Source organism: Poecile atricapillus, chromosome 1 (assembly GCF_030490865.1).
Source record: "Poecile atricapillus isolate bPoeAtr1 chromosome 1, bPoeAtr1.hap1, whole genome shotgun sequence".
In the NCBI taxonomy this organism is placed as follows: domain Eukaryota; kingdom Metazoa; phylum Chordata; class Aves; order Passeriformes; family Paridae; genus Poecile; species Poecile atricapillus.
Window position 1 is genome coordinate 104,841,686 of NC_081249.1, and position 27,229 is coordinate 104,868,914.

General features: G+C 37.4%; 1 protein-coding gene across 4 annotated transcripts in view; it reads right to left on the reverse strand.

Moving 5' to 3' along the window:
- The window catches only part of USP25 (ubiquitin specific peptidase 25), an 89,913-nt gene that overhangs the window by 12,951 nt on the left and 49,733 nt on the right, over positions 1-27,229 (reverse strand). For 3 of the 4 annotated variants that reach the window (XM_058829462.1, XM_058829464.1, XM_058829465.1), the window contains 14 exons: positions 25,743-25,829; positions 20,929-21,066; positions 19,977-20,053; positions 19,186-19,259; positions 17,563-17,711; positions 15,304-15,431; positions 14,447-14,542; positions 14,002-14,163; positions 11,375-11,583; positions 11,069-11,139; positions 7,428-7,656; positions 5,977-6,174; positions 4,449-4,588; positions 1,623-1,736 (listed from right to left, as the gene is read on the reverse strand). In XM_058829462.1, the coding sequence (XP_058685445.1) occupies positions 1,623-1,736; positions 4,449-4,588; positions 5,977-6,174; positions 7,428-7,656; positions 11,069-11,139; positions 11,375-11,583; positions 14,002-14,163; positions 14,447-14,542; positions 15,304-15,431; positions 17,563-17,711; positions 19,186-19,259; positions 19,977-20,053; positions 20,929-21,066; positions 25,743-25,829 (1,872 nt within the window). The remainder of the gene's footprint in view (positions 1-1,622; positions 1,737-4,448; positions 4,589-5,976; positions 6,175-7,427; positions 7,657-11,068; positions 11,140-11,374; positions 11,584-14,001; positions 14,164-14,446; positions 14,543-15,303; positions 15,432-17,562; positions 17,712-19,185; positions 19,260-19,976; positions 20,054-20,928; positions 21,067-25,742; positions 25,830-27,229) is intronic. The other variant, XM_058829463.1, reaches the window with a different exon arrangement.

Genomic DNA, 27,229 nt, shown 5'->3' on the forward strand with positions numbered 1-27,229 from the left:
TGCAAATCAAATCATGACGTGTATATACAGTTTTACTGTAACAACATTAAAGGAATCTTACAAAAAAGAAAAAAAAAAAAAAAAGGAAGAAAAGTGTCGAAAAAGTCACATGGACCAAACTTCCCAGGAAAGGAACATGCACAGTTCAGCATTAGTACCAAGCAGAAACTGCACACTGAGTGAGTGCTACCCATGGCCATCTAAGAATTAAAAAAATTTAAGTTTCAAGTAGAAAAATCATCCAATCACACTTCAGATATACTGCACTAAAGCCATGGAAAATGATACCACCTGTATTTAATGCATATTTCAAGGTCAAAATAAGAGACTCACTGCTGCAAATGCAATCAATCCCTGACGCATCTGCACACAATTTCTTAAAACATCAAACTCAACACAATTAACAAACACCAGACATCTCCTGCTGCTATTCACATCAGTTACAAATAATTTGTTACAGTCAAGCTACTCAGAAAAGCCTTTCTCCTTTTTATCTGTATGCAAAGGGAAACACTCCCTTTCTTCCTTCCCAAAGTACTGCTGGCACAGCAACCAACGATGAAGGATCTTAAACTCCTTGCAAGTCTCCCACACATAAAAACATTAAGAAAAAGTGAATACACTCACAAAAAGAACAGGGAAATAGGCAAGAAAGTTATTCTCTAGAAAGACAACGGCATGGAGACAAAAGTAAAAACAAACAAGCAGGTCATTATATGAGGTTAAATCCTCGTTTCTTTCAAGGTAAAGACTACACATCTATGAGAAGCTAAACTCAGTGTGATAATGTCAATTAAACCATTTTATTCCTCACCCCATCCTCCCAGTTATAACTGATCACACTTCCAGGGCAGAATGACCTGAAACATCCATTTGCCTAGGGAAGATAAAGCCCCCCAAGAACCCATGATCAGACCCCCGAGAATATGGGCTGCACCAACTCTATTCCCAACCAAAACAAAATGGGGAGTAAGCAGTGACAAGGCAGGGCAGTTTGATGACCAGCATTTTTGCTTTCGACTGCAGCAAAAAACAGTGGCTCCCAGAAAAACAATGGGCCCCTCAATTATTCCTCAAGTGGTATCAGGCACATGTACCACCCTGAGTCTTAATTATTTTTAAGATTTTCAGGTTTCAGTTCTACCAGCCATATCAGTTTCAGGCTATTTCCATGGCTAATTTAATCCCCAGAGCCTGAAAAGCTTAATCGTGGCAAATAAGAGATCAGACTTGAACATGAGCTTTACTGGACTGACAAGAAAGCACAAACACATCCCTCAGTGTCCTGTCACCTTTTCAATAATGCAGCAGTGTGCAGTCAATCACCAGTATTTTGAAGGCTACCTGGCCTAACACGAACATTCAACCTCCACAGCTGAAGAGACAAATACACCTCCAGTGTAAATGGTACCATGCAAAGCGTGCCCAATTCAGAGTTTGTAGTGTTTTCCTTCCATATTTCATGACAAACTATGACATTGTTAAAGATTACAATTCGCTAAGCATTTAGTTTTGCAGAAGTCTGTTAGGTGTCACAGTGTGCAAACATGCCAAAAATTCTCATCAGGCAGCACAGGGCAGCACCGAGGAGGAGCGGTGCACACAACTGCAATCAGAGGTACCTCATCGTCATAACCCCCCTCCTCTGACTCAATCACAAAAGTCCCTACATCAGGGATCGCCACCTCTACCACTCGCTGGGTAGGAGCTGCTTGAGCTGGGGCATTAGCAGAGCTCTGCAGAAGAAAACCATTATCAGTACGTGTTTGGGGAAAAAAAAGAATAATCATAATAATCATCAGAAAATACAGTGAAATTATGGAGAGATGCAAACTGACAGGCTGTTCTAGTACAATGATGTCCACTGCTGAAATTCTGAAAAAATTCAGAAACTGTATCTAATTAGAGAATATAAGTGATATTTATAATCTTTTAAGCGGTAGATTTTAAAATTAAGCCATAATTACTAAAATTATTTCATTTGTTCTTTATTCACTAATTCTACCTTTAGAGGTCAGTATACCAGTATTACAACTCTAATATCCATTACAAATTTAAGCCACCTGGCAAAGAACAAGTCTGTGAACTACAATTTTTTTGTACATTTCACCCCAAAATTACTAATTATATCCTAAAATATCAGAATAGTTTAGGAAGGGACCTCAAAGATCATCTAGTCCTGAAGATGCCACCCACTAGATCAGGTTGCTCAGGGACCCATCCAGTCTGGCCTTGAAGAGGGCCAGGTCAGATACCTCGTATCTGAAATACCTGATGAAGTCACACTAAAGGATAGAAACAAACTAAAAGCTAACATTTCCTGATGCTCTGGGAGAAAATACAAACAAAAAGCCTCTAACAATTGAGATATTTTAAAGAATATTTAAAAGAGCATTACATTCAACTGGTTTATTTTTTAGAAGAGTAATTAATTAGAAAATCAGGAGAATATTATCCTAGTCATTAAAATTCTTGGTGTGTTAAACAAAGTTTTAAATAACAATGGAGACAAATCTTGGTTCCTGTGGTCTATCACTGACTAAAAGGCGGTTTGCAACAACTGCAGAACTTAAACCTTGACTCTAATCCAAGCAATGGCAAAGTGCTAGGCTACTTCTTCTGCAGCTGTAATCATAGCCTCACTTTTAACAAACATTCCAAAAACATACTCAGTATCTATTTGCACTCAAAACTGTATAAATACAAAGGAAGGCTGTGCAATCAGAGGGCAGAAAAAAAGGACAAAACTCATAAAATGGACAAAATGAATATGTGATGAATAACCTATAATCCTGTTATGTGCTGATGTTGGCTTCCTTCTTTTAAAAATGGACAAAGAAAAAGTGAAGTAATGGAATATATGGCTGCATGTCTGAATGCATAAGGAAACAGAATAATTAGAAAGCATGCTGATATACTGAGAAGGAAGCACAATTCTGCATAAGTGAAATTTGGGGATACAGAGAACAGCTTTTAAATGTTAACACAGTACCTTCAGATTAACTAGAAATTAACAGCTGAAGTACATTTATTTCTAAATAATGTTTGCATGGTTTGTTGTTTGTTTTTTTCTCATTAAACAGGCCGTGGTGTTCCCCAACCAGTCTTGTGAAGTCCAAAGTTTGACCACTGTAACAAGTGCCATTATCCTTAACTACAACACTTGATCCATGGAAAAAAGTCTAAGATACTTTCACATCCCGCTAGGATGGTGCCAGAAACCCTGGAGGAAGGACAGCTTTATGAAAGACATTTTATCATGCCTTCTGGTATCTTCATAGCCACCTCTTCAGCTGGAGTAACACATACTAAACAGCCTCCCACTAAGCTGTTCTGAGAACTCAAAAAAGGCCAATACGCAGCAACCTAAGGCTTTAGTGGCAGAGCATCTCTTCACCCAGAGTTAGATGAGTTTCCCTGTTAGCTTCAATTTCAGTTTAGTAGAGGAAGTGTGCTTCCCTGCCTTCCTGACACCACAGGAGGGGTGGAAAACCCAGCAGGTCAACAGGGTTCCAACAAGCTGTCACATAATTTTCAAAGACTGCAAGGTATCTGGGGCCAGACTGCTTCTGTTTAATGAGGATTCATACCTGATCTTAGGGAGCATTTTGCACAGATCTAAACTGTTCATATCCTTAGTGTTACTAGGGACATGTAAGGAAGCCATACTGTACATTTATGGATAAAGTTCCAAGATAGATGTATATATATTGTTTTAATGGCATTTAGTTTTGTGGTAAACACATTTGTCACTTATCTACATACTTAGAAGGAAGGAAAAACAATATTTTCTGAAAGAAAAAAAAGTCAAATTCTAGTTTCATTAATAACCCATAAAATAGTTAATGTGTCATTCCTCTTAGTATACTTCATACCAAATGGAATCAGAAACACCAAACACATTATTATGGACATTTTAAGTTAATATAGGCATCCTATGAATCACAAAAAATTATTTTTGTCAAGTTGTGAATCTGCATTAAAGCTACAGTATACTGTTGAAAAACCCCTTATTTTTGAAAGCTACATTAACTTCCACAGGTCTGTCAAAGGAACTCAATTATATTCTTATATTTCAAGATAAAAACTTGACTGTCTAAAGCAGTATTTTTCAAGTCTGTCAATGTCTACTCCTCAAAAATACATGGGATCATCAAACATTTTTAAAAGATGGTGGGCGCACACAGCTGATTGTAATTTGAACAATATGCTGTACACCTGACAAGCACTTTAATCCCCTAGAGAACACCTATCTTAGTATTTTTTTTGCACTACACCCATTACTGTTGTACACAGTTTCTGGATGAACTTTAGTTTGGACAGTCCCTGAAGAAAAAGCAATTTTCAGTTCAAAGTTTCCAGACTCACACCCTTTTATCAGCTTTTATATCATTTTCACTTGTAAAATAAAAGCAAAAGAAGTATTTCAAGCTTCAAAATATCCTCACCGTATCCATTATAGCTTCTGGACCTCTATCTTCTTGTTCAGCTAAAGCTTTATTGATTGCTTGTACAGAATCTTCTTTTAAGTGCTTTGAAATATCAGTTCTTGATGGCTGCTCTAAATATTCTGGTTCTCCTGCTTGAACTTAATGACAGAAATAACATAATTTTGTATGTTAACATAAGCATGAATTTTAAATTAATTTTATTTTTGGATCACTGGCTCATAAGTAAGTTAAGCACATCGAAAATGCAGGGTAGATCATACAATTCACAAATACAACTTTACACCAGTATCTGTCTCATGTAATTTTAAACACTTTCCTACAAATGGATCCCTGATTTTATATGAGGAACAACAGACCCGTCCTGTCCATACACCCATTAAGGCTCTTGAGTGAGGGGTGTTCATCAATCAATCTCAAGGATGACTGAGAACAAAGGTGAGATTCTAGCTGGAGTTTCTGTGGGAAACAGATTCAACATATGGAATGACCTTCAGGCATTCGAATCCACGATTTATTTTTACTTTGTAAAATAATAAACACATTATATTTTTCTGCCTTAAGAGAGATCTCAGTCTCCTCCACTTGTGAGCAATAAATTGATTAGTATAAATAATGTCTTACATTCCTTACATGATGAAACCAAATTTTGTCAGATTAAACATTCATTTTCTACTGTCTATTACTAACAAAAGAAATACCATGAATCTCAAAGTGTTTGTGAACTCAAAACATAACAAAAGATGAAGCAACTCTCCATAGAGTTTGCAAAACAAACAATGCCATTAAATCACTGCACTTCTTACACTCATTTTGCAGTCACACGTAATTATGAGAAATGTATGTTCAATCTTTAGGGCTCACATACAGCAATGAGAACACCTAGGCAGAAAATTCATCATGTCAGCTTTCACACAGCATACACAGCCTACTGCAATGGAGCAAGAGGTGGATGTTACCAAAAACCTGGCAGCTCTGGTTTACAATCAGATTGCCAGTGCTCCTTATTAGCTGGGTTCCTACAAGCATTGGCCTCTCAGTTGCTGGTCAGAATCTTTTCCATAATTTTAACTCCCCTCACTTTCACACAGTAACTTCTTAAGCCGGCCCTACTATCATTAAATCTATTCAATGCATCACCCCAAATACATTATTCAGATGTAAATGCTGTTCTAATTTAAAGTTTGATTGTAGGTCTCACACTAAATCATCCTGAATAGAAGAAATACATTATTTACAGACTAACAAATCCTCAAAACAGACTGGTGAGACCTGTCTTAAAAAGCCTCAGTTTCTACAGGGGGGAAAAACCCCAATATATAATTATTTTCTTTAAATAAAAAATGAAATGCAAAAACCCACCCCAACAGGCTTAACCTCAAGTGTAGTTACCTTGGCCAAGTAAATAGCTGTTATTCAAGATTACACAAATTAACTTTTTCTTCCTTTGTTACACTGTAAAATTTTACATACAAGCCCCAGTGACTTTAGGTCCTACTCCTTTTCCAAACAGGTAGAAACAGCTAACCTGGAGCAGGTGAGGGTGCTGGTGCCCTAGGTATTTGTGATAACAATTTCTCCTGCTGTGTTTTCTGAGCAAGTTCTGCATCCCACTCTTCAAGTTCTTTTTCAAAACGTTTATTGTCTTCTTTGACATAGTCCCTTAGATCAGAAGGCAGTGTGTCCATTCCAACAAGGATTTGCCCTGTTTCTTTGTTAAACTCCTCTGTGGTAACACGAAATATAAGTTTCAGAAAAAGAAAGAACAGGAGAAAAGAAAGTAGAAAATATGTTCAAAAGATACCCTCAAGTGAATTACCAGAAATGTACAGTGTAACACCAAACCTCCACAAGTATATTAGTTTTAACTGGTTTTACTATCTGTTGAGCATTCTATGTGAACATTCAGAGAATACTCACAAAATCCACTGTTGCTTGACTGTACTACTGTCACAGAGAGCTGGACACAACTGAACTTCCCAAGAGAAAAAGGGAAGGAGAGTTGGAGAGTAGACCTACAGGAATTCACAAAGCCAGCTGATAAGAACACCAGCTAAGCTGAGCAATCTTCCTTTTGTTTTGAGAACGGTCTCTGCAAGGGTATCCCAGATCCCAGAGGGATCCACCAGCAGTAACTGCCCTGCAGTGAACAGGCCTCAGATTTAATTGGAAAGGCACAGGCAGCCTACAGGGCCCGAACACCCTATGGCTGCAAGCACAACACCAAGCTGGCAACCTAGGAATGTCAAGGGTAATATAGGCTGCCATTTAAAAACTGAACAAATGAGCTCTTCAGCCTTCTGCCCTATGAAAAAACAGGAACCTGAGTATTTTCCATGACCTTCTACTGAATTTCTGGACACTTTCCCAGACAGCTCTCTGTCTACCATTACCAAAAACTTTGTGCTAAGGGATCTCTGTCCTCTCTTTAAACACTAACATACAAAGCCTTATAGCTCCATACTCCTACATAACCTGAATAAAATTTCCCAACCCATGTATTACGTAGGTTTGATGTGTGGTTGGTAGGGCTAAGTTATTCACATTCAATTTACTGCATAAGCTTTCAAGTTTCCACACTCCAGCAGAGTGTATGAGGGTTCTGAGGCTTAGAGGAAAAAAAGCAGCTGCATGAGGATTTTAATGTCAAAAGGCTAATTTCTCTATTTCCATACTTCCCTTCTAATCTTGAGATAAACCCTCCAAAATTCTGCAATCCCTTCTCTAAAATATTTACAAATTAGCAGCTTCATTTTTTTATCTTACTAGTGCTGAAACACTGGTATTATCTTTATTGATCTTTAAGTTGAACCACAATTGTTCCACCCACAAAAATAATCTAACAGTGAGGAACAGGAATAAAACTTAAAATAACTATTAAAAACATTTCACAAATCTGGAAATCCATCTACAAGAAGTTTGCTTTACCAATGTGTTCAGCTATTGTCTATCATGCAGAATCTGTGTCGGTAACCTTACCTTGTATCAAGTACTGCTCCTTGTCATTGATATACATTAAACAATATGCACTGGCATTCCTGTAACCACCAAAAGAGTCCCGTTCCAACTCTTCCCAAGTTGACTTTGTCACAGAAATGTCATTATATTTCATCCATCTGTTCTGGTGGTGGTCATAAATATATGCCCAGTAGTGGCCTGCATTCGCTTGACCCTCATGAACTAGGACAGCATGCAACCTATAAGGAACCTTAAAAAAAAAAAAAAAACAAACATAAAATAAATATCAAACCCTCCTTGACAGCATTTAGTTCCTATTGTGTACCAGCAATAATTGCTACATGGAACAAAAGTAACGGAAATAAAGTTAATCAGGATCAAAACACAACACAGAGGAAAAACAAGTAAAACTAGCAAGCAACCTAAGGACTCAGAACTATGTTACTTACCCCTACTCGTTACAGGAATATCATTTTAAAAATATTAGTACAATATAAATGTCTACTCTGCTGTCTTTACTGCCATGCATTCTCTTTTCTTAATTCCTTAATATTCATACCTTCACTGTATCTACCAAAAAACCCTCAAATAAGTCAGCCTTGACTGTCTTTGATTTGCTTCAGTTCCAACCTGGTAAACCTGTCAGAAAGTCTGGAAAGATACATGCAAATCCAAGGTAATAAACTCAGTGTTTTCTGTGTGCCAGTAAAAGAATTTATTTAAATTAATACCTGCTTCAGTTTCCCAAAAATAAAATTCCTACAGCAGAATACGAATACAACTATTTTCCTGTATTTTAACTGTATCAAGAAAAGCTAAATAAAGCATGGAAGACCTGACAAGGTCCTCTCCTCCTCCTGAGGAAAAGGATGATAGCAGTCTCTAGGAGCAGTATAAAATGAATTCCAGGCTACATCTGTAAACAATAGGAAACTTAGTTTCTACCTAAGTAACTGGGAATCTGAAGGAGAAAGAGAAGCAGAATGAATGAGTTCTTCCTTACCTACGAGTCTTCTGAAAACATCTCAGTGATTGACTCATTTTAACCTGCTGGAATAGCACATGCAACATAAAAGGGAAAGCTGAGCTTCCCTGCTATGCCCAGTGTGCCTCAATGACAACAGCTCAGCTGGAATGAAAAACCCCAAACCAGCTTGTACTGGTTTCACAATCTGCACTGAAGATAAAGAGTCTCTTTAACTCAAGGTGTACTCAGTATTTTTCATGAATATTGTTTGAGTGATGCAACACTCGTAAATACGCACAACTGTGACTGAAGAAATTCCTTGAAGTTATTTTTAACCTGATCATTCTCTTCCAGGCTATATGCAAGTGCTGGAGATTTTTCAGCTCCCCTTGAACTGTAAAGCAGAGTGACTGCACAGAAGCTGGAATCAAACAGCCTGTCATTTCAGAGACCAAACCACACTCTAAATCTCCCAAACACAAAAAGTATACACAGAAGAAATCCTAGCAAGTCCTTAAATCTGAATGCTCTGGGGTTTTTAACATCTGTTCTAAAACCAGTATGAAAGCCTCCTTAAAATGACTGCAAGCCTGTGTATGTGCACAAAAATCTATGCAGATCCTGATTTAAAAAACATGTCTCTAGCCTCTGTCAAAATAAAATTTTCTTACCCTAAAATCAGGAACTAAAAATCCCCATTAAATTTAAATAGTTTTACTTCAAACCATGCTAAGTGGGTCAGCTTGAGGGTCCCCACTCTTTCCTCCAAGTCAGGAGAAGCAGCTGTCAGTCACGCACACTGAACTTTCAGGAAGGCTTTCCTCAGAGGTCTGTGGCCAGGGGACAGGTGAGTTCAGTGCCAACAGGCACCTCTTGTGATAATACAGTATATAATATATTTGTGATATATATTATATAAAGCAACACAAACAGATGGCGTTAAACTTCTTAGTTTACACTTACTACTTGCGAACCAGGAATGGAGCTTCACCAACCCCATCCCATCTAGCTACAGAACAGGTATGTCAAAGCTGCTATATCCAAGATGAACTCCCACAGAAAAAAAACCCAGTTGTGCCTCTTTACCAACAGCAAGTTCACAGAAGGAAGGGAATAAGCAGCTGATGAAACATTCATTCAGGAGAATGAAACAATAAAGATTTTGGGAATGTATTTCATATGACAATTTGACAAAGGTTTTATGGACTACTGTATCACCTTAGAATCCAAAAGGACAAAAGGAGATGACAAAGAGCTTTTCAAATAGTTCATAAATACACTAGGAAGCTTCCTGCAAATATTATACATTTGTCTTAAAAATGTGTGCCTAGAATTTGACTTCAAGACTACAACCCTGCAATTGTGCAGAGGGAAACACATCTGTAAGACAGTACTGTGAAACTGTTCCCAGGGAATGGGGCAATACCCAGCTATCAAATCACCCAGTGACAGAGGTAGGCAGGGAAAAGCAGACAGTTCTGCACACCTGCCTCCTTGCTATTGTGCCAAAACAACCACAGGGACAAACCAGCTGAGCTGCAGGGCAGCTTCCATTCCAGCCTAATTTTAGATGGGTTCAGCACCTACTTTGTGTTTTACTAAGTAATCTCTTTTCTTTTGTAATGACAGCTGACTAGTATCTTTGCTATCCAGAAGTATTTCCTCCTACAACACTTAAGACAACACAGGTAGACTACTCAGATGCAAGTTAATCAATTTTACTGTTAGATGACATGTAGTCTGTGGCCTTCTTTTTATAACACAAATATTAAGGAAAAAATGTGCCTGCTAGTAGCAAGCTTAAAGAAAGTCATCTAGGCAAATCTGCCTGAAATCCTTAACATCAGAGTTCAGCTGCCAGTAACTATTAGAAGCCATGTACAAAATGAAAACATACCTCAAGGAAAACTGTAAGCTGAACAGATCTTACTTGGAATGAAAATAGTTCTTTTTACTAACAGAAAGTAACAGAGGAAGTAATCCTTAACCTTAAAACCTGTCAGAGTGAGAGAACATGAGTATGTGAACATAAGAATTAGCAGAAGAGCCACAACTCCACAGTAAGACATTCTAAAAACACTGCTTAGATTATACAGAATGAGAATTTGCTAGAAGACAGTTTAATAATCAAAGCTGTGACTGATACATAATCTAGACAAAGTTTAAAAAACCCAAAAAAACAACAAAACAAAAAACCAAGCCAACAGCAACAAAACCACTCACTGGGATTAACTACAAATCAAAATCAGGAGCCTGGAATTTCCATGTATTAGCATGGAAATTGCAATACACAGTGGCACTAAGCAGCGAAGTAAATAATACTTTCCTGTGTCTAATGTTTCACCACCTTAAAGCCAAAAGGTTACTGAGCAATATGGGCAAATCAAGGCAAGAAAATTTTGTTGTGCAAATCTGCGTTCAACTGAAAAACAGGGATCAGAGCTAGAACATATTTGGGCTTTTCATCACAGTTGCCTGAATTTAAGCACGTCACTTGTGAAATATTCTAACACTGTCTTTCATCTGACTGTGCATAACTAAAGGACTTACAAAACCCATTACGACTTTCCAACAAAACTTCTAAAACACTACATAATTGCTGTATACTTGCTTTATTTTCAAGCAAATCTAAGAACTTTTTAAAAGTGCCAAAAAGGATCTATTTTCAATTATTTCATGCCAAAACTGTACTTACTTGGACCATTGTTTTGTCAGAGTACATCAATTCAATTGTCCGATGTATTCTAGATATACTTTCTTGTAAATCTGAAAAAGAGAAGAAAGAACCTCTCTTCCACAAGGCTGTATAACTGCACACAACTACAACTCAGAAAAAGCCAAACAACCAGCCAAACAAAGCCAACAAGCCCCAACAGGGGTGTATTTCACACATGGAACATCTATCTACACGCCAAACGCTAAACCTCCTTGGATGAAGATCTCCCCCACTTTCACAAATCCTTTCCTACAGCAAGTGCATTCCCCCAGTGTGTGGCATTACCTCTTGTGTCATTCTCTACTTCAGTCCTCCAGCGATGCAAACAGCCCTCCAGGACAGACAGCTCCTCCTCCGTGATGTGCCTTGGTGCCGGATGCATTGGCAGGTCAGGGGGAATCCGTGATTGTGTGAATGGTTTATGTATTACTGATCTTTGTACAGGAGATGTGCTTGGGACATCTGATGATGAAGGCCCCTGCTGCTCTGTTGTGCTGCATTCATTCAAAGCATGAAATATAAAAATCGAATCATCACACAGACTAAAAGTTGCACCATAAAAATAAGCTTTTCATCTGAAAATGGGTATTTTAAAGGTAAGGATTTCCTAAAGTCCAATCCAGAACAGGTAACTACAATAGCAACATGGAATTAGTATTTAAATTCTGAAAGCTTTGTGGTATATTACATATTAGCACAACAACAAAGTTTGTTTTATTTGAAACACTATGGAACAATTTCAAATCATGTCATACACGTAAAAAACTGTGGTTTGAAACATTTACAGCCAAATGGCAGAGAGACAAATCACAGCAGTTTATCTTATGGCCAATGACCATACAATCCATAAAAGCATAAATTCTCAGTTTAATAACTTCCTTCATGTGTTTTATGCCTAGCAGAGGTTTTCTAATGCCCTACCTACAACTTACATTAGCTGAACAGCAATAATGAAGGGACCTCTGATATTTATGCCACACTGGAAATGTGCTACCAACCGATCTAAATTTGCTCCAAAACACTCTAACTCAAACTTCAAAGCAGCCATCTTAGGAAAATTCTGCAAGAGCAGCAGGGTAATTAAAATGAAGACTTGTTACAGATTCTTCTCTTTCCATCAACTGGAGTATCAACTCTATATAATGACACTGCATAAGAGGAATCTAAATATCTTGCGTGACATTGAATTTTTACTTTGTGTACAGCATCATGATAAAGCCTGAGAAACTTGGATTCTTCAGGAGTTTAGAAAGTTCTGAAAACATTAAGAGCTGAAAATGTCACTCCATATGGCATGCTGTGGTGTTTCTACAGATGGACAAAAATGTCACAATACTTACACTTCCACAAAAAAACACTTCCTATACAGGAGTTTGAGCACTTTGTTACTTTTGGTATTGCATTTCATGCAAGTAATGGCAACTTTTAAAAGTTTGTCTTATCATCACAATTTCTGCTAGCATTATGTCAGTAAGGCATTGGAAATCTTTTTAAAGCCTTTTTAGATTCATGTACTTCACTTCTCTGAACAACAAATGTAACAATCTTGACTGACCCAGAAGACAGAACCCTACTGTCCAGATACAATATACAAAGCGAAGTTATAAATGTTAGTGTCCATTTATCCGAAGTTATACTCTATTATCATCTAATTATTTAGGTTGGAGAAAACTTCTATGATCAAGTCCAACCATTAACCCAGCACTGCCAAGTCCAACACTAAACCATGTCCCTCAGTACCACATCTACACGTATTTTAAGTAACTCCAGGGATGACTCCACCAGTTCCCTGGGCAGCATATTCCATATGCTGCATATATGACAACCCCTTCTGGGAACACATATTTCTTAATATCCATTCTAAGCCTCCTCTAGTGCAACTTGAGGCTGTTTCCCTGTGTCCTGTCACTTGTTACCTGGGAGAAGAGGCTGGCTCCCACCTGGCTGCACCCTCCAGTCAGGGAGTTGTAGGGAGTGAATGATCAGGTCTCCCTTGAGCCTCCTTTTCTCCAGATCAAACATCCCCAGCTCCCTCAGCTGCTCTCATCAGACTGGTGCTCCAGACCCTTCCCCAGCTCTGTTCCCTTCTCAGGACATGCTCCAGCCCCTCAATGCCCTTCTTGCAGTGAGGAGCCCAAAAGTGAGCACAGGATTGAGGTGTGACCTCACCAGTGCCCAGCACAGGGGGACAGTCACTGTCCTGGTCCTGCTGCCACACCACTGCTGATACAGACCAGGTGCCATTGGCTTCTTGGCCAGCTGGGCACAGCTGGTGTTCAGTCACTGTCGACCAGCACCCCCAGGTCCTTTTCTGCTGGGCATCATCTGCAAACTGACTGAGCATACACTCAATCCCCTATACTGAGTTACTAGCTTAAATAGGGCAGAAAACAACATTATTGGACATTTATCTGTCTAGTACTTTAGCTACTTTGCATTTAAGAAGTCAGATTATTTAGGTTCCTGACAAATTTGGTAAGATATGCAAACTGCATGGCAGAAAAGGAGCTTAGCTCCCAGGCAGAAAGTAACAGATAAACTGCATACCAGAAACCTTGATGCTATGCAGCACATACACTCTGCCCAATTCAGATTCTTACACAATACACATGGGAATCAATGACCTCACCAGAATCTTCTGTCTATTTAGAATTGTAGATGGAATTGGGCTGTGCTTGAAAATGGTAATCTCCTTTTGAAGACATTTTTGTAAGTGCATGAGACAGACCCAGGTCATTAACATTTTTGTTTATTTAAGCCTGCCGTGCTGAAAGAAAAGAGCAGAAACTTTACACTACATCTCCTTAGGAGATGCCCAGATTTATTGGTCTGGTGAACCAAGCAGCTGCACGTGGTCCCTCTCTCCCAGAGGCTGGTTTGCTGTGCCCTGGGAAGCAGAAGGCAGCCCTTACCTGGGGGGTATCTGTGGTGGCAGTGTGCCGCTGGCAGAGGCACTGGCACCCAGGTCATCCACAGGGGACGTGCACACTGGCTTGCTGGAGGCGAACTCCAGGGCATACTGCAGGACATCTACCAAGGGGAATCGTTTAGGACCAGAACCATAGCTTAAATATCTGTTAACCACAAAACGTATTAATGCCATCACTCACAGATACAAAAAGAAAAAATATTAAAAAATAATTATTTTTTTTTCTGATTGATTGTAATTAATTAAAGTAAACCTTTCCTAGCATGTTTCATGAATCAGAATTACAACACTTATACACAGCTTCTAAAGAAAGGGTAAAAGAAAAGAGATATAGAAAGGAAATCTCAGGTAAATAAAGTGTATAATTGCAAAGAGTTATTCTATGCAGCCCATAATACTATTTGCATTCACACAGTTATCTATAGTACCGTTCTAATCTCTGTTGTAAAACTGTGAGGTACTCTTTCAGTCTCTTGATTTCATCCCGTTTAATTCTTGTTATTTCTCTGTTTTTGTGCATATACCTGTAAAAGATGAAATTTAGAAAGTAGTGTCAGCCCATAGTATCCCAACAATGAAAATGAGGCCTGTCTCCATCAGCCATACAGCTTAGTACTAATAAAAACTCACACCCTCTAGAACCTACAACATACTCAGCACTAAAACAGAATTGAGAAGAAAATGAGCCTTCCCTTCCACAACTTTCAGAAGATGCTTTTTCCCCAGTGTCAAAAGCTCTGTTGATACCATGGATGACAAACATGTATTTGAAAGCCATTATTAGAGAGATTCTAAATTAAGTAGTTTAAGTGGTAACCACAGAGCAATACTCCTGTTTCATTATTTAGGTTCACAAATAACATTCAGCATCTAACTGAAAGCCATCCTGGTATTTCTGCTCTGCAGAGAAACTGCATGCACTCATGCTGAGAGTTGACTGCATGTTTGAAGAGTATCTGGAACACCACAAAATACCCAACTTTTTTATCCAATCCCTGTTTCCCAAAGGGACCCATAAATGTGTGATTTTTCAAGGTATTTTGCCAGTGTTCACAAGTACCTAGCAATAAATGAAAGTGGAAGCAGGTTTTTGACACAAAGCAGCAGTATGTCTTAAACTGTGATTACATGTATTTTCTGAAACAGATGAAACCCATGAAAACTAACCTGTATAAATAGAACAAATATTTACTATGATTCAGGTGAGCATAAGACACATCATCAACTTAAACTTACAAGATTTATTTTATATTCACACTAGAATTTTGTTGATATTATACCGTACCTGTCTAGATACAAAATTGGAGGAAATTCTAATTTGTTGTGTATCTTCTCTGGTCTTCCCAAAGCCTGATTAAACTCAAATCTTGATAGCTCAAAAGTTAAGACAGGAGGAAGCTCTGTGAACCAGTGCTGGATGAAGAAACAGAAATCCCCAAAATTAATGCCTTCCAATAGCAGATATTCGGTAATAATGACACAATACCTGCAGACCGACACAGCTGTGAGAGAAACTTGTTTTAGAGAGTGGGTTAGTATAAGTTTTCCAATGCTACCACCTTCTCCCTTCAGTGTAAACAGACCATTTGTTGCTCATGCGCATAACAGCGTTGCTATCTGTGTTTAGACAGGGGAGGCAGAAATACTTGTTCCACTCACATTTATTTTGCTGATGCAAAAGTCAGCTCTGCTTGAGCCTACCTGCCTTGCCAACTGTTCTGTTCCCTTAACTCCTCAATGATATGGAATGGGTTGTTTACACTGTTAGCAAGTGTTCTTCTTGCCACACTTCTCTCAGGCTTGAAGCTTCTACTCATGTCTGTAATCACTGCTATCATCCTCTTATCCCATGTCTTTGACTGCTCAGCAGAGGTCTAGCCATAGTCCTCATTTCTTTTTTTACATACAATGTTTCTCAACTACAGTACAAATTCAACTCCAGTTCCTGCACTGAAGATATTTTTCTTTCCTCTCCATTCTCAAACATAATAACCACAGTCTTCCCATTTAATTAAGTTTTGGGTGGCTTACCATCACCTGAAATTTCTCTGATTGCTGCAAACACCACGGACGTGTATTTGTCATCAGTGCCATAGCCCAGATGTGGCATTTGACTCAGGGCTCACTTCAAGTTCTCCTATCCAGCCAAATCTCTTTTCATACAGTATCTGGCAAGCAGCCTTTTCTTCCTGTGCTCATGGCTAAAATTCCCTTGAAGCAGGATTTAAGTTCCTCAGGACAGAGAGTGTCTTCTTTTTCTGTTCCTACATTAGCCCACTTGCTGACACCCTGCTTTGTAACTGAGGCTTTCAGGTATCATGATAACAATACGAATAATACTAATAATAATAGTAGTCAAGCTAAACACCCCATTAGAGTTAATGGTGGGAATAAGGAAAAAAACCAGAATGTTACTTTGAGGATCTTTCAACACATGTGAGTACCACATTATTATTCTCTTTAAGCTGTGATATCAATCAGCTCAGAGAAAAGTTACTTCAAGTCTTTGCTCAGTTGAGACAGACATGGTAAAGCTACAAGAAATTCAGAATTCTTTAGTACTTCCAAACCTTCCAATGCACTGGAATCTCTTTCAGGCATTATATTTAAACATAGCTACTAAAAGAAGCAATATCACTATGGATTACTTTGGGGAAACATAACCAATTTACCTAGTCCTGGTAATAATGAAGCAATGTTTTTTCTAGAATAGGACTTAATACATTACTTTTCTTGATTTTCCACCATTGTCAATCTGTCATAAGACTATTTCACCTCTATTTCCACATGCTAAGAAGCCAAGCTGACAATTTCACAGAACTCAAAACTTAACAGTATAGAGCTGTACATCCTGCTGTATCCCAGTTTCCCAATATTACAAGTTAAAAAAGCCTTAAAACCAAAACAAAAAAACCCCACAACACCCAAGTCTGACATTTCTAGTCAAGCATTTATAACAGAACTGACATTTTATGCATGAATACACACAGGTTATAACTGCAAGACAACCTTGTTCATCAGATGAACAACTGTGCTCTTGTAGTTTCACCTTGCATGAAGAAACTAAACTTGGGATTGTACAAAGAAATTTTATGAGATTTTGCTTTCTTCAAATTATATTTCAGGAAATATGCTCATTGAAAAGAGATGCCATAAAACATTTGTTGTAAAACACAGAATTGGCATCAGACTGAAGGATAATTTCACTGTGTGTCACTAGGCTTCACAATTAAAACCCCATGTGTGATATGATTAAAGGAGGCAAAATTTCATCACTGCAAAAGATTGGCATCAAGGAAGAAATTACACCTGAACTTTTTATGTAAGTAGGAAAAAACCTCCTAAGATTTCACATCTTTAAAATAACTGTGATGAAGCATGAACAGCAGTGTAAAGAGAAAGTAGCTCAGCCTTTACTGGCAGTGGGGATTCCCATCTATACAGCTGGTGCCATGAACCATAAAAACCAGACATGAAACCCAAGACAAAACAAAGGGCACTAAAACAACATCCCAAGAGAAGTCCACAGGAGCACTTAACTCACCTCCTGACCAGACTTTGCAGAGTTTTCTGAATGGAGAGATTCAATTTCCCCTTCAATCATTGCAGCTTCTAGGCACTCATGAAGATCTTTAAAGCCATTAACCTGTAGTGGATACTGGCCAAACATTTCTGTGTTTTCAAATTTTTTACCTTCACATGAAAAATTAAACAGTTAATGTTTTAGAACAAACATTTACCTCGAAAAAAATCGTATCAATCCTAGGTCAATTGATCTAGTCTACTGAACAATGCCCACATTTTCTTATCAAACAATTTAATTATATGTCCAAAGACAATTTATTCAAAAACGTTGCTCAAACAATATTGAAAATTACTGCATTTTCCTTTTCAGCCCATTTTTTAATATTGTTTTAGCATCTTTTGGTAATAAGCAAAACTCAAAATTACTTGGCACCCAATATGTATGGGAAGCTTTACACATATAAATCAAAGTCCTCTCCTGAAAATAGGAGCTTCATAATACAAATGTATATTGTATCAGCAAAGTCAGTGGAATTGCTGGTATGAAAGAGCCCTTTCTGTAAGTAGATTTTGCAAAAATAAGCCACAAAAGAGAACATTCATTTCTGTCCTGAAACCAAGATTGTAATTTGGTAACACTGTATAAAGATATAAGTGCAAACATGAGGAGAAATATGGGGGACAAGTGATTTCATCCTAGAATTTAAATTTATTTCAACCTAAAGTCAGTAACAAGTCTTGCATCTCCTTGTTTCTTTGCATTTGTTTGATTTTTACATATGTCCTCTGTTAAAATGAGAATGTAAGGGATGAAAGTAGCTAAATATAAAGGAGCAAGAATGCTATCTACTAGCAAGAAATCTGCAGAATGGTTCTGAAATCTGACAACAACTCACTAGAAACATGTTCAAGGTCATGGAACAACCTAGAAGCCACTTAAAAAACTGTATCTGCTTCATTCAAATGCAAAAGTCATTAATTTGGAGGGGAGGCAGAATCAACAACATTAAAATTATTCAAAAATACTTTCACAGTATCCTGGAAATAGAGAACAGTACAATTCTGCAGATCTAATAGCTACACATAGATAAGATAAAGGGAAGCTTGTACAGTCTCTTCCTCCTTAGTGCTCTCTCCAACACTGCCCTTGAGCAGGTTTCCATTGACTTGTTTTCCAACAAACTGTACTTTTAGGAGGGTGAGTTTTCCATATGAGAAATTGTGCAGAAGGAAATGCAATAACTGAAGTTTTAAATTGCATTAAAATGAATCAGAGGGAGCATGACACAACAGTTCAGTGAAATACAGTATCTTGCCTCCTGTACACCATTAGTAAGTGGTAAAAGTGCCCTGATAATTTCTTCCAAGCATTTGCCCTCAGCATCTCACCCCAATTTCTGCTGCACTGAGAACGTACACTCAGCTCCTGAAGGTTATGGAAACAGCCTTTGTGGATCCTTGCATTTCTGCTCAGTCTCATACCTGATCAGCCATTTGTCACAGACAAATATATATATGTATGTTCTCCACATCCACTTCTGCAGAAGTAGCTAAAATCCTAAAACTGCATCAGTCACCTGTGTGCTTGGCCAAGTACAAAACAGACATGACCAGAGAAGTCCAACTAAATTCTGATGCATACCTTCAAGTACACCTACTGCTAGAAATCGTCCATAGAACAACTCCACCATTGGGTTCTTTGGTTTCTCTCCATCCCTAAAAAAACAGGATCTGTGTTAGTGCAAAAAAAAAAGCCAAGTCAAAGCTAAAACCTTAGATTTATAAAACCATGAACAGACTATTCTAAATTCATTACAGAAATAATGCCCATTTTACCGTTAATTTATTTTTGTACTTTCCTCTAATGACAATAACAATGATTCAGATATTTGCAGGGAAAAAGCATATTCTGAAAACTAATTTTTAGAAGTATTTCATTTTAAGACAATCTATGCAAACTAGATTCAATAATGAGTGGTTAAACTGTACAAAATCCCTGTAAAGACTGTTTCTTTAAACACTATAGAAGAAATCATGTATTCAAAAGTTTCCAGATGCTCACTAACACAAACAATGAGTATTTCTGAGATGAGAAAAAGGAGAAAGACTTTGAAGTACTTTAACTACAGGATCGGAAAGCAAAATGGCATTCAAATAAAAAAGCCTACTTGATTATCTACAAAACACCTCTACTCTTTATATACTCTGGACTTCATTTAGCTAGGTTTCTAACATGAAATAAGAGGGTGAAAAAAGACAAGTCATGGAAAAAACCCAAAAATATGACATGTATGGAGAAAACCACACTTGAATTAAAACAAGCTACAGAGTCAAAATTTTGTCAGCCATACAGATAACTGGATTTTTGGTCATTTGGTTTGCTTTTCTCTCATCCAAATGTTCAACATGCAGAACTAGAAAAAAAAATCTTACCTCTCTTCTTCAGCTTTAATTTGAAAGGCATCTTCTAGCCAATCTAATAATTTGTGTGTAAATTCACTAACATCTTGCTGTTAAAAAATAAAGTGATCAATTCACATATGTAACAGAACACAACAAAGTGTCACTTTACAAGAGAAGTTTAGAAGAATTCCCTTCCCCCTCCACCAGTGTTCCAAAATCACACAATGTCCAAAACTATGCCATAATTGTTTTTTTTTAATGAGTGGCTCTGGTGTCCCTCAGCAGTGACACTGTCCTGTGATCCTTGTTACTTGGGCTCAGCTTTCACACCACACTAGTCCAAAGGCATCTCGTGAATCCAATTGTTCAAACCCTTTGGTATCTAGCAAGAGGTGACTAATATTACTTTCATCGAGCACTAAATTCAGTGTGCTGCTGTAATTAAACACCTCAGCCACATAACCATGTGGGAAAACAAAGTATCTGAAGGAACAGAGTATTTCTCAAAAAGAAAGCAGAATATGAACGTTAATTTTTGGGTAATAATTCTGAATATGAATATTTAGATCCTCCAAACCAGTATCTAAACAAGCAGTATAATGGGACTGTACATTAACAGTATAGCCCCAGATGATCAGAACACTGTTAGATCAGAACAGTATTTCTCTTTCAAAAACCCCCAGACTTAGAGGCTAAACTAAATCCTAAAAGCAAGAATGCTGAACTATTAGTTCATTTCTAAAATAACAGGAAGAAAACATATTGAATAAAATCAGCCTGTTATCTGGATTTTTTTATTTTTTATCTTTCTAATAAATGTAACCAGAAATCACGTAATATTATAGGAAAAGGTCAAAGACTGACAATTAGAAGTTGATTTTCTGTGGACATTTTGAAATTCTGTTGTCCATGGTAAACATTTCCTATTACAATATGACCATAAAAACATGCATAAACTTGACTGAAAATACATGGAATTTACCTGTTGGGAATCATTTGATTTAAAAGCATCTTTAAGGATTTCAACTGCTCTTGATGGATCAACATATTTTCTCTTTGAACCAACTAGAAGTGCAAATAGGTACCTCAATTCACGCATGAAAGGCAGATTCCTATGTTCCTGTATGTGAAGAATAAAGATATTTAACAAAGTGATAACAGAAATCTACTGAACAGAAGCATTACCCAATAATCTGAGTAACATTATAACAATATATAATGTTACTCGTAGTACTACCTAGGTAATGCTGTATGCCTTTTACTTGTCAGTGTTACACAATAATGCAGCTCCCTGGGAAGAAAATTCCATTTCAGAAACTAAAGATCCCTGAAATTATATGTAGATGATATTGTTTATCTTGAAGTGGGCCTGAATTGACAACTGGACAAGTAAAGTTGCACTCAGGACAAAAACGTTTCTCTCAAGACTTACAAAGCCTTAAGCAACACACTAAAACAATATGCATTATTTTATTGCAATTAGTATTTCCTCTATACCTCTAGAAGAATTTCTTGTGAGCCTACACACTACTTGGCACCTTTTTAAGCTTATCTTTTACTGAAGACTACATTTCTAAGGTCTACATTAACCTCTATTATTTCTCTTGACACAAGTAAAATAGCCTGCTCTTCTTTCTACCCAATTTTGAAGTACAGTTTGTGTGACTATGGCACTCTTTTGCTGGTCTCCAGCGAGAAGAAATACTTTCTACCTGCACAATGAAAAACAAATAAACTGGAACACAAATACCATTAATTAAATCACAGGTTACCAATGCTGTGGAGATTGGAAATCTACTCCTGAGAAGATAGTTGGCAAATTCTTGTGAAATTAAAACCCATGTATATACCCCATTTGTATTTAGAACAAATTATCATTCAAAGGCAGCACAGATGTCTGATACTGGTCAAATTGGAATTACTTGATGACAAACTATTTTACATGCTCATCAAACAGCAGAGTTGTTCAGTCACTCCTGTATCAATCCAGGAGGTATAAAGCTTTTTGTATATAAAATCTGGTTTAGTTCAGATTTAAAAAGTGCACAGAGAATTCAATGTGTTCCACATAATATCTAGGAAATACTTCTAGTCTTGGAAAGCTCTGAATTGAATCTGCTCTTCTTGTCCACCTTTCAAAATACCTGCTGGTTATAAACACCATTCAAAGAAAAGGCTGCACTTCAGGTGCCACCCTAATTCAGCATCAAATAATCCTAATTTAAGAACAGAACCAATCTCTCATTTAGACACTTAAAGCACTATATAACTATATCTATATATAGTTTTATAGCACTATATAACAACAAAAGAAAACAAACTGCCAAATACAAATTGTATTTTTCTTGCTATTTTCATAAAGTGTTGTATTAAAACAAATGGAATTTCAAATTTTAGATACATTTTATAGAGATGCTTCAATACCAGTGATAGTTCATATGCATAATATAAGTTATTATTAGAATACTCTAGATCTTGCCTTCTTTTTGTTAAATCTGAAGTACATAGACATTATTATGATGCCTATTATAATAATACATATTATATGTACATACATATACATAGCACATTATTGCATTACCCAAATTTACAACTTTGGCTGAGTTTTAGCTGTACTTGTAAGCCTTAGCTTGAACAACTGCCTACCAATGTCAGTGTTACTAGTCATTATTATTAGTCAGGATTACTCAACAAGTATCTACAAAGGCTACCAAAGTTCTCTAAAACTAGGGAAGTCCTTGCTGCTTTTGAAAAAGCTCAATTTAATGCATTACACATAATCCTAGACCAGAACAAACCTTAAAATCTTCAAAATATGTTGGGCCAGTCCCTAAGATAAGGTATTAAGTTCAACAAAAGAGCTTGCACATCAAAACAAGTAACTGATAAAGTGATCACCACACAGCATACAGCTCTAATCTCTAAAAAATCCTGTACATGCACCAACACAAAAAAAAGATTAAAGTAAGTTTTTAACTAAGCACTGTATGAAAATTTCATAACCTAAGACATTCTCCATTTTATCACCTATCCTGCCTGCATAATTTCTTAATACCTGTTGAAATAACTTATTATTATAAATACTTTTAAATCAGTCTACATATTTAAAACATAGCAAACATTCATTATGGCCAATGAGTTTGCCAGAAGAGTGAGATAATGGTAATATTACAATAATATCAGAACAGGCGGAAGGATGTGCTAACCTGGACCACAGTAACCCCTTTCCTCTGATAATAAAATATTTCCTGAAGATATCACTGAGGCCAGCTATTTAGCCTTTTAGCAAAAAGATCTGTTCATGTGACAGCAAGGGCCAGGAGAACTGGGACAGCAAAGAAGCTGCAACTTTGTTCTCTGCAACTACTCTGTAACTACAGAGAACCGCATTTGTTCTACAGAAAGAAACCAGGCAAGACAAATTATTTTCAAATTAAAAAGACCAAGATCAAATTGAATATTTTAAGTGAATGCCCAGATCCAGAAAATCAAAGCCCAACTAGCTGACATAAATATATATGAGATAAATGGGTCTGCTGCTTGTTTGGGGGATTTTTGGAAATAAAAAATTATACCAATGACTTCTGGATTAAAAAGCTTACGTGCCAAATTATTCATTTGTGATTTGGATGTGCATTTGGATTCAATATATTGATGGGAAAGAACAAACACCCTGCTCTGCAATATTCCCTGAAGTACCATCACATGCTTTAATTCTAAATCAAGAGATTGTCATGACCCCAGCATTAAACTCTAATTCCCACCAACTGGAAGAATAACAGGATGTAAACCCAAGTATTCAAAATCTGGGATTATTAAAACATGATCTTTATTAGTAAGGAAATTTGATCCTGGAGAATGTCAGTCCCATATGTTAGTTAATACTGGAATAAAAACAAAACCAAAACTAAGGCAAAATAGATTTAAAATAAGTAAGCAGCTGGAAATAAATTCCAGGGCTTTACTTTTTTCTCTATTGTCAACTGGTAACTTACATTACTACTTGAAATCAATTTCCCTCTAATTGCCTTCACTTAGAAAGAAATAAAGGCACCATTTTTGGGGGTATGCATGCTCATGTCTTCTATCTGCCTAAATTCCAACTAGTGAAGTGATTCCTTATCCTAAATTCTCCTCAACCCTTTTTCAGTAGTAGATAAGATAGATGAGTACACTAATTAATAGTGTTACTTCATTCTGGAATGTAAGTTAAGAAAGGAGAGGACACAAACTACTGCAAGAGATTCTTTCTAGCAGGTTTGCAGAAAGCAAGGTTCCTGCACAAATTCATGCACTTGCCTGCACCATTTCACACCAACTTACTGTCTGTTATGGTTAGGATTTCTAAAATAAAGCACTTAGAAACAGTTAAAGTCATTTGGCTGCAAGTATCAATGCCTGGGCAAGATGTTTATGAAGACAACAGATTGTTATCAGCTATTTCATACCACTTTTCACATGCTGAAAAATGAACACAGAATTTCTGAATATTGAAGGATATTACTAAAACAAATTACATGATGAAAAATTAAATACTGGGCAGAAAGTCAATCTAATAATAATAATAAATTAGTGCAATTCTTTGTAAAGCATGACTTAGCTTTTTTATTAAAATACACTGCTCCATCCCTACCTCGTGTTTGGAACACTACTCGTGTTTTATTTTCACATCATCTCATGACCTAATGCAAATATGCTTTCCAACCAAAAAAAAAGTGACTTCCTGCACTTTGAATGTGGTGAGGAAAGAAGGGGGTAGAGCAGGGGAGAAATTATCCAGTCCTGACTGAACATTTAACTTCCCTTTTATGGAACATACCCAGAGGTTTAGAAAATGGACACTGCCTTCTCTTCGTCTGTTTTCTTTTACTTCTCTAATTACAGCTCTTACTTTTGATAGGGAACATTCCAGAGAAGCCTGAAGGGACAAAGAACTAAGAACAGGCTGACAACACATTCTGTTTCTTTAAATCTGACAGAAAAGGGCAACGGGCAATAGTCTAATTTTCTGTGAGGATGGTGAGGCACTGGCACAGATTGCCTAGAGAAGCTCTGGATGCCACATACCTGTGACTGTTCAAGGCCAGCTTGGATGGAGCTCTGAGAAACCTCATCTAGTGGAAGGCATGCCTGTCCACGGCACAAGGATTGGAACTAGTTCATCTTTAAGGTTCTTTTCAACCTAAACCATTCTATGATTCTAATTTCTGGAATGCAAAAAGTCATTGCTCTGTAAGTCCCTGCTAAAAATCAGGCAACTAAAGTGTCTTCACATTTCATACAGCCACTTCCTTTTCCATTTTTTCCTTTCCATTTCATAGCATTGAAACCAAGGGACCCCCATTGTATCTCTTCTCAAAGGACACCCACGAAGGAAGAAAAATTGGTCTTGCCTCAAGAAACCTAAGCCAAGGCCTCCCCCTCCACAATCCTATATAACTACCAGGATAAACATGAGAAAATTTGTATTTATAATCACCTCCTGAAAAAGTCAGAAGAGACAAGCTAATAAATGAAAGCTCAATGTCAGATGAGTGGGAGGGAACTGGAATAGAATACATTTGCTAAGACAAGCTACACTCACATGAGAAATGTCCTGCCTCTCTCAGCATCCTGCCCCATACTCTGCTGTGAGGCTGATGCCATTTATGTAAGATCCACAACAGGCAGCTCAGAGAACTGTTAACTGGCACCTCTAAAACCCATGCAGGTATGAGCTAGAGAACAGTGCAAAATTCAAGTACAAGACAGACATGCCCTCATCAGCCACAAGAGGAAGTCAGCTTCCCGTTTTACCTTTTGGTTTCGGGGCAAATCTTGAGCATTTGCAGGAGGATTGAAATTCAAAACTAGTCTTCGAAACTCCAGCAGGTTAAATAATGACTGAAAAGAAAAAAATTAAGAAAACCTTTAAGCACTTCTACAAACAATACAAAACTCTTCCCAATAAGCCTTAGCAAAACAAATGAAGTGCTAAACATATGCAATGTTAAGTTTTACTTCAGAAGACAGAGTACTGCTAAACATTTTCACCAGAAGACAATTACTTTTGCCAAGAAAACAGCGTAATAAAAAAATATCTCTGCATTTAATCACATAAAAGGAACAATAATTTTACATGATAGGCAAATTACACTTTACAACAAAAATTTTATGAATTGTGTAACTGTCAGTTTTCAAATTGACATGAAACACTGTTTAGCCATCTAAAGTTTATCTTGTAGGCCCTCTATCATCTACTCCTCAGTGCACAGAGAGTGTATTTCTGCATGTGCAACTTAATTTCATTTGCATTAGCTGAACATTTTGCATTCTGTCCTCTCCTCCCATTCCTATATGATTTGAGGGATGCACATTAGAGTAAGGAAATTGGGTTTGCAGGTAAGGGACTGGTAACATTCCCATTTTATGGACACATGAATAGACAGGTGTCTATCTAGGACATGAAAACAGGTGTCTGCAGGCACACCCACAAAGAACTCCACAGTATAATATAGAGTCTAGAGCCAAGAAAGCACAAGAGCAAGATGACTCTGGGTTGCAAACAATAAAAGTCCAATGCATTGGGCTGAGAACTGGGCACCTCAGAACTTGTGGAACTGCACCACTGCTTTTCTGTCCTGACAAAAAGCATCTTACAGAAGAGCATTTTGATGAAGACAGGGTAGGAGGAAAGGTCCAAAGTACCTTAAACATGCTCATCAGAGAAGCACAGGAAAGATCTGCCTTCCTATCTGTACTTTCTTCAGTTTACAATCTATAATTAACCCTCCTCCCACTCCATCACATATCACATCTATTTGTTTTGGAAAGCAGAGTTTGCTTACCCCAGCAATAGACTTTGATCCCAGAACTTGTCCTACCCATGTAAAGACTTAAGTCACAGATCAGAGCAGTTTAATAGGTTTTCAACATCACGATACCAAGTAAGTGAAAACGCAAATTGTGCAGAGGTTCTGCACTTATTCCAGTAATTCAGGACATATTGGTAGGAAAAACAAAGTGGTGAAAAATTGCCATTTTCCTGATTCTCCTCATGAAAGAGCCTGTACAGTCTAACCTTTTCCCATACCCCACAGTATACAGCATCCCCAACAAAATGAAGAGGCTACCATTGTCACATTTCTTTTTAGATTTAAAAAGTATCAAAAACATCAGCCAAGACCTTTCTGACCTTGCTGAATCAAGGCAGACAACCAAATAGTCACTTTTTTCCTGTTTTGCTGTTCAAAATATGTTTACTTTTATCCATCCTTGCAGAGAAGGGAGATTAAAACAGAGTA